The following is a 19881-nucleotide window of genomic DNA, read 5'->3' on the forward strand; positions in this document are numbered from 1 at the left end:
AGTTTAACTTTATACTATTTGGTCATATTTAATTTTAATTTTTATTTCTTTTTCCCTGACAATCTTTGAAGCAGTAAGCTTGGCCACGTTGATACTTAGTAATGCATCTAAGTTCTCCAAAAGATGAGAGGAGATTTATTAGAGCATTTGGTTGGTAGGAGCTTGAACATATTACCTGAGTTTCCAAATTAGATGCATAACCCAGATTTTCCAACACTTTTTTCCTTTTTAAGTCAACAACTTTAACATCAAAAGCTCTCTCTAAAATACCTCTTAATAATGAGAAAAGCTACATCATAGATTTGAAAACTATAACAAAAAAAATTATAGCAATCGCACAAAACAATTCTACACGATTGAACACAATATATGCAGTCTAAAAACCAATCTTTTACACGAACAATTTGGCTCTGATACCATAATTGGAAAATCTATAGTGACATCACATGTGCAAGTAAATAACAAAAAATAAAAATCATTGATTTCTACAGAAAAATTAGTCTTTTGTCGTCATGCAAAATTGGTACGTAAAAACCTACGAAATTGAAAACTACGCATGTAAGAAGATTATGTTACTTAGAGAGATCATATATCGGTGAATTCTTACAGATATATGAAGGAGAATTAAAGAGGTCAACCGCTCTCCTCTCTAGCGATGATCCAAATGTCAAGGGCTGCAAAGATGCTCCTCAAATAGCTGCACAATCCTCCTTGTTGCATGCACTATGCAATCTAGAAGAGGTTGGCCCCTCTTGCTATTCACATATCCCAAAAGAGGTCTAGCTATGACCATTTGGTTCCCTCCTATTTATAGAGGCCCCTTGTCAACTTAACCCTAATGGATCCTACCCTATTGAACTCTCGATCTCTATCCAACTACCCAAGCCTCCTAGATTTATATATCTCTATCCAATAATCTCTCATTGGCTTATATTGAATCTCATCTATAGGATCCAATAATTCATAGGCTTATTGGATATCCAATAAGATTGAGGTTTCGACGGATATCTCATATTTGAATCTCTACTTATCGTAACACATACCATATGTGTATGACCCTCTAGGCCCAATATCAAGCTGGCTATGAGTCATACTTGTCAAAACTCTTTCTAACTATGGGTCATACCATATGTCGCTTTCGGTCGATTCACTAAGCAGCAACAATTGCTGCCCCTGTTTCCTTCATTTGCATCAACAAATTTGATATTAAAGGACCGCTCTAAGACAACAATATGAGGCTTCTTTTGGATCTGAAAACTACGTCAAATGCAGTAAGAACACGTAAAATAATTCTACGCGATTAAATACAACACATGCAGTTTATAAGCCAATCATTGCATGACGAACCTAGCTCCGATACTACTATTAGGAAATCATGGATCGGCATCTCATGCATATATCATGTGAGAAGTGTTACCAAGGGAGATCGTATATCTCTGAAATTTCTATATCTGATGGAAAGGATGAATGAGAACTCACGTACTCCTATTTAGCGATGATCCACATGATATATACAGCGATGACACTCAAATCACTATAGGATCTCCCTTTCCATACACACCACAAGGTTGCCGGAGCCGATGAGAGAAGGCTAAGGAGAGCATGAAGGGTGACCACTAGAAGTTCTAGCCTATAAACCATGTGGTTCCTCGTATTTATTAAAGTGTATACAACTTAACCCGTTAATGGATCCTATACTTATTGGATATTGCATCAATATCCAATTACCCAATCTTATTGGATCTTATCTATAGGATCCAAACTATTGAATCTTGGATTTTGATGATGAAATTAATTGATTAAGTTATGATCTAATGTGTGTTTGAGCAATGCAGGACTAACTTCAATCATGGAAAGATAAATTAATTGAAGCAGGAAGAATCATATATTGGGCGGAAATATAACATGTCAGAATATTTGATGTCGGGTCGGATGACTAGTTGACGTGTTAGAAGGACTTCGTACTATAAGTTCGGGCATCGGGTCGAAGGATCGGACATTACACCAAAGGAGATTGGATGTTACGGAAGGTCGACATGCTGATTGTGCAATATGTCGAAGGAGAGAATGATGCGTCGAATAATCGGACGAAGCGCCGGATGAACCAATGATATGTCAGACAATATAGGATTCATGCTTGTAATCATGTGTGTCTAGATCGAAGTAGTGTAGGTCTAATTGAGTTAGTTTTGGTGTAACTAGGCTAACTCAATTAGGGGCCAATTAGGCCTAATTTGGGACTAAGTTAGGCCCATTGGGTGGCCCATTTAATGATTTGGAGCTAGGTTAAGCAGTGGCACTACTAGGGCCAACGAGGGAACCGCTTGAGGCTCGGCCTCCCACGTAGTGTTTGGGTGATGGTACTACCTATACTGGGGTTGGTTCAGCTATAGCCTAGTCTCCGAGGTTGTCAGGCGATCGTACCACTCAGACTAGTGGTAGTACCACTAGTGCTAGGGGTGCAGGCGATAGTACTGCCAGTACCCCTAAAACCGAGGATGTAACATTTTTTTGCTCCATTTTTAGAGTCATTTAAGATCTATAAATATCCCACTCTTTCCTGCTTGAGGTAGCAAGAAATTGAGTAGAAAGGGGAAAGAATACTTGAGTGAAAAAGTATCATAATCTCTTTTAAAATTTAGAGTCTCTTCCTCCTAGAGTTAGAGGTCTTTCTAAGGGAAGAATGGGATCTAGTGTAAAAATGAATTCATAAAGGTTCTCTCCTGAGCATGCCAAAAGGACAAAGAGTTATAAGAGGGTACTTGATCTTCATCTATTGAAAGAAGATCAATAGTGAATATTGGTGGCCTTGATGGAAAAGGAATCAGGAGTGAACGTAGATCGGGACGACCTAACCACTATAAACTTGGTTTACATTTACATTATGCTTTTTCTTCTTATTACACCCTAATTTACTTGCTTACTATGCTTATGAATGCTTTCAAGTTAAACATCTTTCCGATATGGGCTTTTATTGAACGAAGTTTTCTAAATTATTGAAATTTTATGAATGCATCAATGCTTTCAAGTTAAACATCTTTCCGATACTCGAGTCTATGTATCCTTAAGTACTTGAGAATGACTAAGGATCTTTTACTAGTATATGGAGTTAGTACCTAAGCGTTAAGGGCTATATGAACTCGAGTTTCCAGTCTGACATTGATAACAATAAGTCTAATTCGAGTTATGTGTATACCCTGAATAGAGGAACAATATGCTAGAAGAGTCAAAGCAAGATGATATTATAGACTTGACCACAAAAGTGGAGTACATTGCTGCAGCAAAGGCAGCAAAGGGGGGAGTTTTGATGAAAATATTCATCATAGATCTAGGAGTCATGCCAAGCAATAAGGAGTCGATTCCCTTATATTGCAACAACAACAAGGCGATTGCTCAAGCGAAGGAACCCAGGTCTCATCAAAATTCCAAGCACGTTCTAAGGAGGTTCCATATGTTCAAAGAGATCGTTGCTTGAGGAGATGCAGCGGTGGAAAGATTTCTATATGAAGATATCATCATAAATTCACTAACAAAGCCATTGTTTCATATTGTCTTTGAGCATAACAAGGGTCTGATGGGGATTAGACACACAGGTGATTGGCTTTAAGTCAAGTGGACGATTGTGTCCTATAAGCCAATCACGTGAGTGATGACATGAGTCACATGATATGCATTCTTTTTTCTTATTATATTATTTATTATTTTATCACTTTATATTGCTTGTTGCATGAATATATTATGATCTCTATGAATTTGTGCAACGAAAATCGGACCATGGTGAGATCACGAAAATGAGACTGATACGCCTTTAACCACATACTCTAAATAATCCCGGTTATAAGTTACTCGAGAGAGACATTGAGATAACCGGACAGACTAGTGTACTGTATACCTATATATATGATGGAGGTGACTGGTTTCATAACTACTCATGTGGGGACAATAGGGATATAGTGCAGGTGCTCATTAAAGAATGAGTTCACTGATTGATCCGCTCTCGGAATATTAGATAGTTGATAATGTTTTATTGTTAGATAGCGATTTCATCATCCCAATGGAGTATCTGGTCTTTATACTTAAGACACCAAGGATGTCCTATATGAGTATTCCACTCTTTGATATTGGACTTATAGAACTAGAAGTTTTAGATCTAGCATAACCAGTCATCGGGAGAGACTACCAATCTTACGAGGGCTATTGAGTATCAATAGATGATTATCCACTATTGGTATCATGAGAGAAATATCTCATGTGTTCTTGATCAAAGAAATCCCCAACTAGTGTTATTCGATTTGAGAGAGAAATAGTTCTCTAGAAGAATCCGATTAAATCGAGACTTGAATAGAAACTACATGAGTATAACAACACCATGCCTGATATATAGTCTATGGGGCATTATATGGATGAGAGACTATAAATACACGATAACTGAGGACTAACAAGTCCACTGGATTGGATTCCCCTGTATCGTTTGGGGATTGTAGTGTAGTGGCCTAATATGTCCGCAGTCGATAAGTCGAGTAAATTATTATGGAGATAATAATTCATTGAGCCCAAAGGAGTTTTGATAGATATGACTTATGACCAGCTTGATATTGAACTTAGAGGGTCATACATATATGGTAGGTATTGCGACGAGTAGAGGTTTGGATATGAGATAACTGTTGGACCTCCTATCTTATTGGATATCCAATAAACCTTTGAATTATTGGATCTTATGAATGAGATACAATGAGAACTAATAAGAGATTATTTGGTAGAGACCCACTAATCTAAGAGGCTTGGGTAGTTAGATGGAGATCCAGTACCTGATATGGCATGATCCATTAGGGTAAGTTGATAAGTGGCATTTATAAATAGGAGGGAACAAAAGGGCTATGGGCTAGGTTCCTTTTTGTTGTCATCCCCTATTCTCCTCTCCCCCTCTCTTCCTTAAACTGTAGTCCCTATTTGGGGTGTGTAGATAGTAAGAAGGGACAACCCCTTCTTGATTGTGTGGTGGGCATGAGGTAGAGATTTGGGCAACGATTTGAGGAGCGTCTTCGCAGCACCTATCATGTGGATCACTGCTAGAGAAGAGGACAATTGACTTCTTTCATCCTCTCCCAAAGATCTACTGATTTTTAGGGATATACGATCTCCCTAGGTAATATATCTTTCTTATACGCGCATCAAATATGATATCATCTTATTTGGAATGTTTAATAGTTATTTCCTAATTCACAATGGTAAACAAAGATATAAGATTAATATATCTTAAATTATAATGGTAAGTAAAAAAATAAAAATTGATTCCTAAATTAAATATTTGATTTGATTAAAGCATTATAATATGGTTAAGAGGATTATGAGCTATATCAAGGAACCGTTGTATTATCTTATGGAAGATCATATTTTACAATCAAAGGATATATTGATTCTGATTTTGTAGGTGATGTTAACAAAAAAAAAAAAAATCCACTATAGGCTATGTAATTGAACTTGCTGGAGTAGTTTGTTGGGTTTCAAAGGTACAGACTATTGTAGCTCTATCTACTACAAACTTGCAAGATGGCAATATGGATTAGAAGGTCAATGAAGGAATTTGGGCACAGGCAAAAGAATATTTCTCTGTATTTCACAGTTAGACTGTCTTGTACATAATAAGGAATCCATCATTTGATAAGGCACATAGGAGTCTCGAGAACTAGTACAGGATGGTACCATGAATATGCAGAAGATTGACACAATGGACAACGATATTAAGACGAAGTCAATCAACAATAACAAGTTTGTGTTGAGTATATGATTTAACGGTGTAGTTTAAACATAAGCAACAAGACTCAGTAAGCAAGGATGAAGGCTTTCATTTTCTTTTTATTTTTGTTCTAAGTGAATGATTGTAAAGAAGTAAAGAAAAAAGAGAGACAAGAGAGAGGTTGCAACCTCCCTGTGTGATCTCCTCTGCATGCGTTGTTACACCGTGGATGAGTGAATTTGTACCGCTGGTGAGGGAGGTTGCAACCTCCCACGCATGAGTAAGATGCATGGTTGTAATCTCTCGTGCAAGGTGGCATCGAGGAGATTTATTCAACACCTCTGATGCTTATATAAGGCACGGAGATGTAGAGTGAAGAACCATCCAATTCATCAAAGGAATAGAGAGAAAGAAAGAGAGAAGTGAGGAGAGGAAGTCTTCTACTTCATTTGGTTCCTCTTTGGTTTCTTTCAAGTTTCTTTTTCTCAGTTATTTTCATTACAAAAGAGAAGGTGTCTTATTTCTCCTTATAATAAAGATAATGTTGTACTCTCATCTTTATAGTGAATAGCTTCTAGTTTGTGCATGGATGTTTTTCTCACGTTATATCTTGATGTCATTATTTCATTTAATTTTAGTTATTGATCTAATTATTTTATGCTTAAACTTTATACTGTTTGACCGTATCCATTTTTTTTTTTCCAACAATCTGCGAAGCAATAAGCTTGCCCAGGCTGATATGTACGTAATGCATCTGAGTTCACCAAAAGAGGAGAGCAGGTTTGTTCGAACATTTGGTTGGTAGGAGCTTGAACACATTACGTGAGCTTTCGAATTAGATGCATGACAAACGATGATTTCAGAGTTTAAAGGAGTTCTTATGAGCTTTCTTTCACGTGAAGAAACGAAAGAGAATGATCACCTTGTCATTTTCTTTGAATTACTATTTTATTTAAATTTCTTTTTGGTGCACATATATTTAGTAAATTCATTCCTGTCATAACATATATTTTTCTTGTAGAATACGACATAGGGAATTTGGAATTCCTGGTTTCTCAAACATTTCCACGCAGATAAAGTTTTCCGATTAAACTACTACTTATCCTTACATGCAAACTTTCATTTTTCATGTCTGATTCTCTTTAGGCACGTATTAGAGAATATCCTACAACGAAATGTTAGAAAGCATTATTCTAAAGAGTAAAGCTAGTTGATTCTTTTTTGCTTTGTACTTGTTTTGTTTATTTATAATTATTTATATTTTGCCTCAATAAGTATATATATTGATATCAACTTCGTCTCCTTACGCCCACGCATAACCTAACCAAGCTATCGATAGCAGCAGATCCGTGGCCCGAGCGATGAGGCCGTCCTCCATCTGTATCCTCCTAGCGGTGGCAGTCTTCCTCCACCACCACCTCCTCCCCGGGGTGGAGGCATCGGTGGAGAAGGCCTGCAGGGACGCAGCGAATAGCAGCCCCAATATCAAGTACGACTTCTGCGTGGCGGCGCTCCGCTCGTACCCGGGAAGCCGGTCGGCGGACAAGAAGGGGCTGGCGGTGATAGCGGCTAGCTTGACGAAGGACAAAGCCACCAGCGTCAGCGCTAAGGTCAAGAGTTTGCTAGCCAAGGCGAGTGATAAGAAGAAGAAGCAGTGCTTGGAGTCTTGCGAGAGCGTCTACGAGGACGTGCTCTCAGACCTCGACACGTCCATCCCGGCCATCAAGGAGGGTCGCCTGGGCGACGCTAAGACTTATCTCAGCGCTGCTGTGGACGCGCCCAGCACCTGCGAGGAGGGTTTCGAGGAGCTGCAGGTCCCCTCGCCCTTGACCAAGGAGGACTCCGACTTGACGCAGATCTGCATTATTGCTTTAGCCTTCACAAATATGCTTGGGTGAGTTGCTTGCCGTTTCGCCTTTCCGTTGGTTATAGCTTTGATGTGAAGCTCCTCTTCCGAATAAAATACTTTTTTTTTCTTTTTCGGGCGGTATAATTATTGTGTTTCATGCTTGATCTCTTCAGGGAAAGCAAATAAAAATACTTTCCGGAAAGAAAAGTATTGCCATATGTATTTAATTTGCATATTAGGAAGAGAAAAAAAAAAAAAATTTGATCAACTTTTGAGAAGTAATCACAGGGAGCTTCATTTAAATCAAGAATCAAGAATAAAAATATCATACTTTTTTTTAAATCAATTTTTGAATTTTATTGACAATGGAAAATCAACCTCTGAATATTCTAAGAAAAGGATTCATTTTAATTACATGCAATCAAATAAAATAAAATCATATTGATTTTAGAGTAAAATTCTTTACCTGATGAATTGATTAGTTTATCATATATGAATTAAAACCAAACAAACTAACATTGTTTTCAATTCTAAATCTGAATCTGATACTGGGTTTTTTTTTTCTATCTAAAACTACGTCAAACCCAACAAAAATATACCACAAAGCTTATGCGGTCGTAGAACTAAAAACTTCCGTGTAAAACAAATCAGGGTTCGAGGAGTTAGTTCATTTCTTTCCTAAGATAGAAGTCACGGTAGTAGCAATATATGATGATGTCGTTAGCTGTCGTGATTATCTCAATATCACAGTTGAAGTGAGCGAACCAATCAAGGTGTTGCTTAACCAATGACCGCACCTACATTCTTCGTCCATGCACCATCGAATCTTTCCAAGAATCGACCAAAAAAATGAAACCCTAAGATTGATTCAAGAATGACGAATTATTTAGCATAAAGAAAAAAGAAGTCTCAAGATCAATATAAGAAAGAAGATAGAGACACACAATGACGGAAGATGAAGGTAGAGGATCGACTTGTCATGTTCTGAAATTTTTTTTATATATAATCTATATTATAGCATCTTTACACTAGTATATCAAGAGTTAGAGGTAAATAAATATCACTTAATATGCATAAATTAAAATATTTACTATAATTTATTTATTCATAAAATTATAAGTTAGTGGTAATCCTTATTGAGAAACATAGTATTGGCTCTATCTAGCAATAGATGATGGTCTACTCTTCATTAAAATCTAGTCTAGTACTAATAGGAGGTTATTTTGAAAATCAAAATAAAATAAAAAATTTTAACGATATTGAGTAGGAACCCATATAAGTTAATTGTGAGATAAATATATACCTAAAAGTTAACAATCAGATCCTAGGGGAGAGATCAAGCGAGGGTTTATACACTCACCCACCATGATGCTAAAGCCTTCAAGTCTATCGTTTAAGTTATAATCATACTCTATTATGCCCACTACTATATTGATATATTTTGATTCTACCAATTTGTCATATCATATTGTTTTACTATGAGACTACAAAAAAACCCTTAAATAATTACTAATATATTAATGGTAATAATACTAGTTAGAAACTCTATGGTAGCTATTAGATATTTAAAAACTATGTTATTACTATTAAAAGTCATGATTTACTAGTAGACCTTATTTTACTAGAGTTTTGAAACTTCGCTACTATCTTAAGTATGAACTGACTTTCAACATATCATACAAGTGTCAATTGTTTACATAATTACTTTCTCACCCCTAGATCAATCACCTTTCCAATTAGTTGAAATTAAAAAAAACTCTCTCCTATTATTTTAGTGTTAAATGCTACTTAATATTCCTAAATGGATATTAGGAGTGCTTGACTTTCATTTTTGGAGAAGAATTTAAGAAGTCAATATTAAATTATATCCTAAGATTTCTTAGATGTTTTTCTAAAGACCTACTTGGATAAATTAGTACGTTTATACATTAATATTATCTCTAATAAAGAAATCATTTGATATTATGGGATGTCAATTTATATTATCTCTAATAAAGATCCAAGGATCACTTTTAAGTTTTGATAAAGTCTATAAAAATCTTTGGGTATACAGTTAAAGTTTACAGTTAAAGAATAATACAAATTCTTAAAGACCTCTTAATAGCTTGTGCCTTAGACTTTGGTGAAAGTTGGGATATACATTTGCACTTAATTGAGTTTGTTTACAATAATAGCTACCACTTATATACAGATGACCTATTGCAAGTTCCTTATAGTAGAAAGTGTAGGCCACCTATGAACTAGGATGATGTGAGAGAACGAAAACTTTTAAGATCTTAATTGATTCAAAGAGATATTGATGATATTTAAACTATGTGTCAAAGATTATTAATAGCCCAAAGTTGCTAGAAAAGTTATGTGTCAAAGATTATTAATAGCCCTATGTTAAGAGAATTCTGAGATATATCAGATAGTCCTGTATTATGTTATGGATGATCAGATTTTATTATCAAAGGATATATTGATTCTAATTTTGCAAGCGACAGTTAATAAAAAAAATCCATCAAAGGATATATTGATTCTAATTTTGTAGGTGACGTTAATAAAAAAAATCCACTGCAGGGTGTTTGTTTAAACTTGTTGGAGGAGCAGTGAGTTGGGTTTCAAAGCTGCAAACTATTGTAGCTCTATCTATTGCAAGCTTGGAAGAAAACAATAAGGATTAGAAAATTAATAAGGAATTTGGGCACAAGCAAATGAATATTTCTCTGTATTGTGATAGTTAAACTGTTTGGCACATCTCAAGGAAGCCTCTTTCATTCCAAGACAAAGCACACAGGAGTTTAATATCAATTCGTTCGAGAAGTAGAGGACGGTACCATGAATATACAGAGGAACGACACAATAGACAACCTAGCAGATGTTATGACAAAAACAATCAATCACCCAAGCAGATGTTATCACGTTATATCTTGATGTTATTATTTTATTTAAAATTTAATTATTAATCTTATTAGTTTAACTTTATACTATTTGGTCATATTTAATTTTAATTTTTTTTTTCCCCGACAATCTTTGAAGCAGTAAGCTTGGCCACGCTGATACTTTGTAATGCATCTAAGTTCACCAAGAGATGAGAGGAGATTTATTAGAGCATTTGGTTGGTAGGAGCTTGACCATATTACCTGAGTTTCCGAAATAGATGCATAACCCAGATTTTCCAACACTTTTTTCCTTTTTAAGTCAACAACTTTAACATCAAAAGCTCTCTCTAAAATATCTCTTAATAATGAGAAAAGGTACATCATAAATTTGAAAACTACGACAAAAAAAATTATAGCAATCGCACAAAATAATTCTACACGATTGAACACAATACATGCAGTCTAAAACTAATCTTTTACACGAACAATTTGGCTCTGATATCACTATTGGAAAATTTATAGTGACATCACATGTGCAAGTAAATAATAAAAAATAAAAATCATTGATTTCTACAGAAAAATTAGTCTTTTGTCGTCATGCAAAATTGGTACGTAAAAACCTACGAAACTGAAAACTATGCATATAAGAAGATTGTGTTATTTAGAGAGATCGTATATCGGTGAATTCTTACAGATCTATGAAAGAGAATTAAAGAGGTCCACCGCTCTCCTCTCTAGCGATGATCCACATGTCAAGAGCTGCGAAGATGCTCCTTAAATAGCTGCACAATCCTCCTTGTTGCATGCACTATGCAATCTAGAAAAGGTTGGCCCTTCTTGCTATCCACATATCCCAAATAGGGGTTGCAAGTTGAGAAAGAGATGGAGAGAGGAGAATAGGAGGTGACAGCTAAAAGAGGTCTAACTATGACCATTTGGTTCTCTCCTATTTATAGAGACCCCTTGTCAACTTAACCCTAATGGATCCTACCCTATTGAGCTCTAGATCTCTATCAAACTACCCAAGCCTCCTAGATTTATATATCTCTATCCAATAATCTCTCATTGGCTCATATTGAATCTCATCTATAGGATCCAATAATTCATAGGCTTATTGGATATCCAATAAGATAGAGGTTCCGACGGATATCTTATATCTGAATCTCTACTTATCGTAACACCTACCATATGTGTGTGACCCTCTAGGCCCAATATCGAGCTGGCTTTGAGTCATACTTGTCAAAACTCCTTCTGACTATGAGTTATACCATATGTCGCTTTCGGTCGATCCACTAAGCAACAATAATTGCTGCCCCTGTTTCCTTCATTTGCATCAACAAATTTAATATTAAAAGACCACTCTAAGACAACAATATGAGGCATCTTTCGAATCTGAAAACTACGTCAAATGCAGTAAGAACACGTAAAATAATTCTACGCGATTAAACACAACACATGCAGTTTATAAGCCAATCATTGCATGACGAACCTAGCTCCGATACTACTATTAGGAAATCATGGATCGGCATCTCATGCATATATCATGTGAGAAGAGTTACCAAGGGAGATCGTATATCTCTGAAATTTCTATATCTGATGGAAAGGATGAATGAGAACTCACGTACTCCTATCTAGCGGTGATCCACATGATATATACAGCGATGACACTCAGATCACTATAGGATCTCCCTCTCCATACACACCATAGGGCTGCCAGAGCCGATGAGAGAAGGCCAAGGAGAATATGAAGGGTGACCACTAGAAATTCTAGCCTATGAACCATGAGATTCCTCCTATTTATTAAAGTGTATACAACTTAACCCCTTAATGGATCCTATACTTATTGGATATTGCATCAATATCCAATTACCCAATCTTATTGGATCTTTTTTATAGGATCCAAACTATTGAATCTTGGATTTTGATGATGAAATCAATTGATTAAGTTATGATATAATGTGTCTTTGAGCAATGTAGGACTAACTTCGATCATGGAAAGATAAATTGATTGAAGCAGGAAGAATCATATATTGGGCGGAAATATAACATGCCAGAATATTGGATGTCGGGTCGGATGACTGGTTGACGTGCTAGAAGGACTTCGTGCTATAAGTTCGGGCATCGGGCCGAAGGATCGAACATTACGCCAAAGGAGATCGGATGTTACGGACGGTCGACATGCTGATTGGGCAATATGTCGAAGGAGAGAATGATGCATCGAATGATCGGACAAAGCACCGTAAGAACCAATGATATGTCAGACAATATAATCATGTGTGTCTAGATTGAAGTAGTCTATGTCTAATTGAGTTAGTTTTGGGTGTATCTAGGCTAACTCAATTGGGGGCCCATTAGGCCTAATTTGGGACTAAGTTGGGCACATTGGGTGGCCCATTTAATGATTTGGAGTTAGGTTAAGCGGTGGCACCGCTAGGGCCAACGAGGGAACCGCTTGAGGCTCGGCCTCCCAAGTAGTGTTTGGGTGATGGTACTATCTATACTGGGGTTGGTTCAGCTAGAGCCTAGTCTCCGAGGTTGTCCGGCGATCGTACCACTCAGACTAGTGGTAGTACCACTAGTGTTAGGGGTGCAGGCGATAGTACTACCAGTACCCCTAAAACCGAGGATGTAATATTTTTTGGCTCCATTTTTAGGGGCATTTAAGGTCTATAAAAATCCCACTCTTTCCTGCTTGAGGCAGCAATAAATTGAGTAGAAAGGGGAAATAATACTTGAGTGAAAAAGTATCGTAATCTCTTTTAAAATTTAGAGTCTCTTCCTCCTAGATTTAGAGGTCTTTCTAAGGGAAGAGTGGGGTCTAGTGTAAAAATGAATTCATAGAGGTTCTCTCTTGAGCATGCCAAAAGGACAAAGAGTTGTAAGATGGTAGTTGATCTTCATCTATTGAAAGAAGATCAATAGTGAATATCGGTGGCCTCGACGGAAAAGGAATCGGGAGTGAACGTAGATCGAGATGACCTAATCACTATAAACTTGGTTTACATTTATGTTATGTATTTTATTCTTATTACACACTAATTTACTTGCTTACTATGCTTATGAATGCTTTCAAGTTAAACATCTTTCCGATATGGGCTTTTATCGAACGAAGTTTTCTAAATTATTGAAATTTTACGAAAGCACTAATGCTTTCAAGTTAAACATCTTTCCGATACTCGAGTCCATGTATCCTTAAGTACTTGAGAATGACTAAGGATCTTTTACCAGTATATGGAGTTAGTACCTCAGTGTTAAGGGCTATATGAACTCGAGTTTCTAGTCCGACATCGATAACAACAAGTCTAATTCGGGTTATGTGTATACCCTGAATAGAGGAACAGTATGCTAGAAGAGTCTAAGCAAGATGATATTGCAGACTCGACCACAAAGGCGGAGTACATTGCTGCAGCAAAGGCAGCAAAGGAGGGAGTTTTGATGAAAATATTCATCGTAGATCTAGGAGTCATGCCAAGTAATAAAGAGTCGATTCCTTTATATTACAACAACAACAAAGCGATTGCTCAAGCGAAGGAACCCAGGTCTCCTCAAAATTCCAAGCACGTTCTAAGGAGGTTCCATATGTTCAAAGAGATCGTTGCTTGAGGAGATGCAGCGGTGGAAAGATTTCCATATGAAGATATCATCATAAATTCACTAACAAAGCCATTGTTTCATATTGTCTTTGAGCATCACAGGGGTCTGATGGGGATTAGACACACAGGTGATTGGTTTTAAGTCAAGTGGACGATTGTGTCCTACAAGCCAATCACGTGAGTGATGACATGAGTCATAGGATATGCATTCTTTTTGCTTATTATATTATTTATTATTTAATCACTTTATATTGCTTGTTGCATGAATATATTGTGATCTCTATGAATTTGTGCAACGAAAATCGGACCATGGTGAGATCACGAAAATGAGACTGATGCGCCTTTAACCACGAAAATGAGACTGATGTGCAACGAAAATCCCGGTCATAAGTTACTCGAGAGAGACATTGAGATAACCGGACAGACTAGTGTACTGTATACCTATATATATGATGGAGGTGACTGGTTTCATAACTACTCATGTGGGGACAATAGGGATATAGTGCAGGTGCTCATTAAAGAATGAGTTCACTAATTGATCCGCTCTCGGAATATTAGATAGTTGATAATGTTTTATTGTTAGATAGTGATTCCATCATCCCAATGGAGTATCTGGTCTTTATACTTAAGACCCCAAGGATGTCCTATATGAGTATTCCATTCTTTGATATTGGACTTATAGAACTAGAAGTTTTAGATCTAGCATAACCGGTCATCGGGAGAGACTACCAATCTTACGAGGGCTATTGAGTATCAATAGATGATCATCCACTATTGGTATCGTGAGAAAAATATCTCATGTGTTCTTGATCAAACAAATCCCCAACTAGTGTTATTCGATTTGAGAGAGAAATAGTTCTCTAGAAGAATCCGATTAAATCGAGACTTGAATAGAAACTACATGAGTATAACAACACCATGCTTGATATATGGTCTATGTGATATTATATGGATGAGGGACTATAAATACACGGTAACTGAGGACTAACAAGTCCACCAGATTGGATTCCCTTGTATCGTTTGGGGATTGTAGTGTAGTGGCCTAATATGTCCGCAATCGATAAGTCGAGTGAATTATTATGGAGATAATAATTCATTGAGCCCAAAAGAGTTTTGATAGGTATGACTTATGACCAGCTTGTTATTGAGCCTAGAGGGTTATACATATATGGTAGGTATTGCGACGAGTAGAGGTTCGGATATGAGATATCCGTTGGACCCCCTTTCTTATTGGATATCCAATAAGCCCTTGAATTATTGGATCTTATGAATGAGATACAATGAGAACTAATAAGAGATTATTTGGTAGAGACACACTAATCTAAGAGGCTTGGGTAGTTAGAAGGAGATCCAGTACCTGATATGACATGATCCATTAGGGTAAGTTGATAAGTGGCATTTATAAATAGGAGGGAACAAAAGGGCTATGGGCTAGGTTCCTTTTTGTTGTCATCCCCTATTCTCCTCTCCCCCTCTCTTCCTTAAACTGTAGTCCCTATTTGGGGTGTGTAGATAGTAAGAAGGGACAACCCCTTCTTGATTGTGTGGTGGGCATGAGGTAGAGATTTGGGCAACGATTTGAGGAGCGTCTTCGCAGCACCTATTATGTGGATCACTGCTAGAGAAGAGGACAATTGACTTCTTTCATCCTCTCCCATAGATCTACTGGTTTTTAGGGATATACGATCTCCCTAGGTAATACATTTTTCTTATACGCGCAACAAATATGATATCATCTTATTTGGAATGCTTAATAGTTATTTCCTAATTCACAATGGTAAACAAAGATATATGATTAATATTGTTGAATCTCAGATTTTGATGATAAAATCAATTGATGGGTTAATTGATCTAATCCATATTATTGAGTTAAGTGTGCAGGAGTAACTCCGATAACCAGAAAACACAAAGCAAGAATACTGGAGTCAAGTTCGATGGACGTTTAAGAGTCCGAAGAATCGTCGGAGATGCTGCAGGAACCAACCGAGAAGAAATCAGGAACCTGTCGGAATTTTCGGAAGTTCGCCGAAGAGATCGTCGGAGGTTCACGGAGATCATCGAGAAGGCTCGGCTACTTGTTAAAGTCATCACAAGTTCGAGAGCTTGTTGGGAGTCCGTCGGAAGAAGTTCGTCGGAAAGCTCGCCGGAACAAGACTCGACGTTCGCGGTGGAAAACTTGCTTAGGATGTGTTTTGTTATGTAGTTCACTTGTAATTAGGATTAGGATTAAGAGATAATCCTATATCTTGGTTAGGGGCCAATTGGGCCCAAAATTAGACTTGGTTTGGGCTAAATTTGAAGCCCAACAAGTGAACCGAAGTGTCTGGCGGTGGCACCGCCAGACTGGGCGGTTGCACCGCCCAGCACCCGAGAGCTGGGCGGTGGCACCGCCCAGCACTGTCAGTGTCTGACACTGACAGGCGGTGGCACCGCCACTGACAGGCGGTGGCACCGCCAGCAACGGGAACCCAATAAGAATTCAAATTTGGAGCCCAAATTTGAATCCTCTTGAGGCCTATAAATACCCCTCAAATCTCAGGTAAGATTACAACTTTTTGAGCAGCAAGTGATTGAGAGAAAGGTCTTAGAAAAGTCTTTGCTAGTCTTGTTTTCAATTTGCTAGTGTTCACCTCCTTCTTTCTTGCTGAAAATCTGTAAGAGAGTGAACCGCTTGTAAAAGTTGTAAGAGGGGTATTTACCCTTCCATTTCAAGAGATTTGCTAGTGGAAGGTGGGAGCCTCATCGAAGAGGGGCCTCGCAAGTGGATGTAAGTCATTTGACCGAACCACTGTAAAATCGGCGTGATCTCTGGTTTGCATTTACTTATTGTCATTTGTATTACTGCAAACCATTTGCACTTTAATGCTATACTGCTTTGTCTCCATCTTACTTATCCCTTCAAGTTAAAAATGCAATCGAAACGGTTTTAAACGAAAACGTTGCTTTTATCGTACGAAGTTTCCGAAAAGTGTTTAAATCACCAAAAAGTTTATCGCACTTTACCGCTGCACTAATTCACCCCCCCTCTTAGTGCCGCTCCAATCCTAACAATTGGTATCAAAGCCAGGTTCACTCTCACATTTGGTTTAATACCCAAAGAGAGATGGCTTACTCCGGTATGCATGAGGGACATTCTATCACACGTCCACCTATGTTTAATGGGTCGGATTACACGTATTGGAAGACCCGTATGAGGATCTTCCTCATTTCCATGGATTTCGAGCTTTGGACTATCGTCAAAAACGGATTTCAAAAATCTTCTCTTCCGATGAGCGAATGGAATGAATCGGAGAAGAAGGTTTTTGCTTTAAACGCAAAGGCTATGAATGCCTTGTTTTGTGCACTAGATAAAAATGAGTTTAATCGTGTTTCAATTTATGATTCGGCTTTTGATATTTGGAGAACTCTTGAGGTCACTCATGAAGGTACTAGCCGAGTGAAAGAGTCCAAAATCAACATCCTTGTGCACTCTTATGAACTTTTCCGAATGAAATCAAGTGAGTCCATCGGAGACATGTACACCCATTTCACGGATGTCATCAATGGACTCAAAGCTCTTGGTAAAGATTTTTCTAACTTTGAACTAGTAAACAAAATCTTAAGATGTCTTCCTAAAAGTTGGGATCCAAAAGTTACGGTCATTCAAGAGGCCAAGGACCTCAAAACATTCCCTCTTGAAGAACTTATTGGGTTTCTAATGACCTACGAAATGACATGTCAAGCTCATGACGAGCTCAAGAACCCCCTTCCAAAGAACAGGAAGGATATGGCACTTACATCACAAGAAGATCACTTGAAAGGAACATCAAGTGATGAGGACAGTGACAATGACATTGCACTTTTGACTCAAAAATTTAAAAAATATTTAAGAAAGAATAAATTTAAAAATAATACAAAAAATAAAGTTGAACTAAAGAAGGACTAAGTGATTTGCTATGAGTGTAAAAAATCGGGACACTACAAGAACGATTGTCCTCAAGCCAAAAAGAGAACATCAAAGAAGAAGGTGCTCAAGGCAACGTGGGATGATTCAAGCGCGTCCGAAGAAGAGGAGTCCAACACCGAGCAAGTTGCTCATTACGCGTTAATGGCTTTAGGAGAAGAGGTATGTGATTTATTTAATGAAGATTTATCTTTTGAAGAACTCTCTATCGCTTTTCATGAATTATTTGATAAATGTAGAACTATTAGCAAGAAGTTAAGTATCTTAAAGAAAGAGCATACTTTTTGCTACAAGATAAGTTTGATAGTCTTCAAACTCCTCCATGCTCTAAGTGTGAGCATTTAGAAGCAATAAAAAATAAAAATTTGCTTCTTAAAGAAACCTTAAACAAGTTTAAGGTTGGTAGCAAAGGATTAGATATGATCCTTGCACACAAGTGTCACGTCGCAAATAGAAATGGAATTGGATTTGTAAAAGGATTACATCAAAATCCTGCCACTTTCATAAAAGGACCTACATTACATGTTTCCTCTTATATGAAATGCAACTTCTGTTGCAAATCCCGACATATTGCCTACAAATGTCCATTTAGGAAAATTAGTTCACAAAAATTAATATGGATTCCTAAAGGAACTATAAAGGATTCAATAATAAATAACAAAGCTAGTGGATCAATTTTTGAGGCACCCAAAATCAAATGGGTACCTAAAAGTCATCCTCTTTTGTAGACAAACCCACAAGCTAGGAGCAAGAGATGGTATCTCGATAGTGGATGCTCAAGACATATGACTGGAGATCCATCTCATTTCTCTATGCTCACTAGCAAAGAAGAAGGGTACGTCACCTTCGGAGACAACAACAAAGGCAAAATCATTGGCAAGGGAACTATTGGTAATAAATTTAGTTTTTCCATTGATGATGTTTTACTAGTTGATGGATTGAAACATAATCTTTTGAGTATTAGTCAACTATGCGATAAAGGTTATATCGTTAGATTCGAATCAAATATGTGTATTATCGAAAAACCAAATAATAACTTGACTATGATTGTATTAAAAGAAAATAATGTCTACACCATCAACCTTGATGAACTAAGTAATGAAATGTGCTTCTCCGCTCTAAATGATGATGCTTGGCTTTGGCATAGGAGATTAGGCCATGCAAGCATGAAACTAATATCTAAGATCTCATCTAGAGAATTAGTACGAGGGATTCCAAATATGAAGTTTACTAAGGACAAAGCATGTGATGCATATCAACTAGGTAAACAAATAAAAACTAGTTTCAAACCAAAAAATTAAATTAGCACCACTAGACCACTACAATTAATCCATTTGGACTTATTCGGACCAATTGACACAACAAGTCTAGGAGGAAGCAAATATGTGTTTGTAATTGTGGATGACTATACTAGGTACACTTGGACCTATTTCTTAGTCCACAAAAGTGATTGCTTCAAGTGCTTCTCAAAATTTTGTAAACTCACTCAAAACGAAAAGGGCTTTATGATTTCATCAATTTGGAGTGATCACGGTGGCGAATTTCAAAACCGTGATTTCCAAAATCTTTGTGAAGTTAATGGATACAATCACAACTTCTCCACTCCAAGAAATCCCCAACAAAATGGAGTAGTTGAAAGAAAAAATAGAAACCTACAAGAAATGACAAGAACTATGTTAAATGAACATAGTTTACCTAAGTATTTTTGGGCCGAAGCCGTAAATATGGCTTGCTACATCATGAATAGGGTCTTAATAAGACCATCCCTATCAAAAACTCCCTATGAATTATGGAATAACAAAAAACCAAATATTTTCTATTTTAAAGTTTTCAGTTGTAAATGCTTTATTTTGAATGAAAAGGATGCCTTAGGAAAATTTGATGCTAAATCCGAT

The 19881-nt window shown here is 37.1% G+C and overlaps 1 protein-coding gene across 1 annotated transcript; it reads left to right on the forward strand.

Annotated features, from left to right (window-relative positions):
• The first annotated feature begins 7098 nt into the window (after nucleotides 1-7098).
• LOC135607535 (putative invertase inhibitor) lies at nucleotides 7099-7635 on the forward strand. Its single transcript, XM_065099474.1, has one exon. The coding sequence runs from the start codon at nucleotides 7099-7101 to the stop codon at nucleotides 7633-7635; it is 537 nt and encodes a 178-aa protein (XP_064955546.1).
• The last annotated feature ends 12246 nt before the right edge of the window (nucleotides 7636-19881 follow it).

The sequence above is a fragment of the Musa acuminata genome, chromosome BXJ2-3, assembly GCF_036884655.1.
Source record: "Musa acuminata AAA Group cultivar baxijiao chromosome BXJ2-3, Cavendish_Baxijiao_AAA, whole genome shotgun sequence".
NCBI lineage: Eukaryota > Viridiplantae > Streptophyta > Magnoliopsida > Zingiberales > Musaceae > Musa > Musa acuminata.

Bases quoted from the DNA above. Each gene is read 5' to 3' on its own strand.
- LOC135607535 (XM_065099474.1), top strand. From the start codon at position 7,099: ATGAGGCCGTCCTCCATCTGTATCCTCCTAGCGGTGGCAGTCTTCCTC.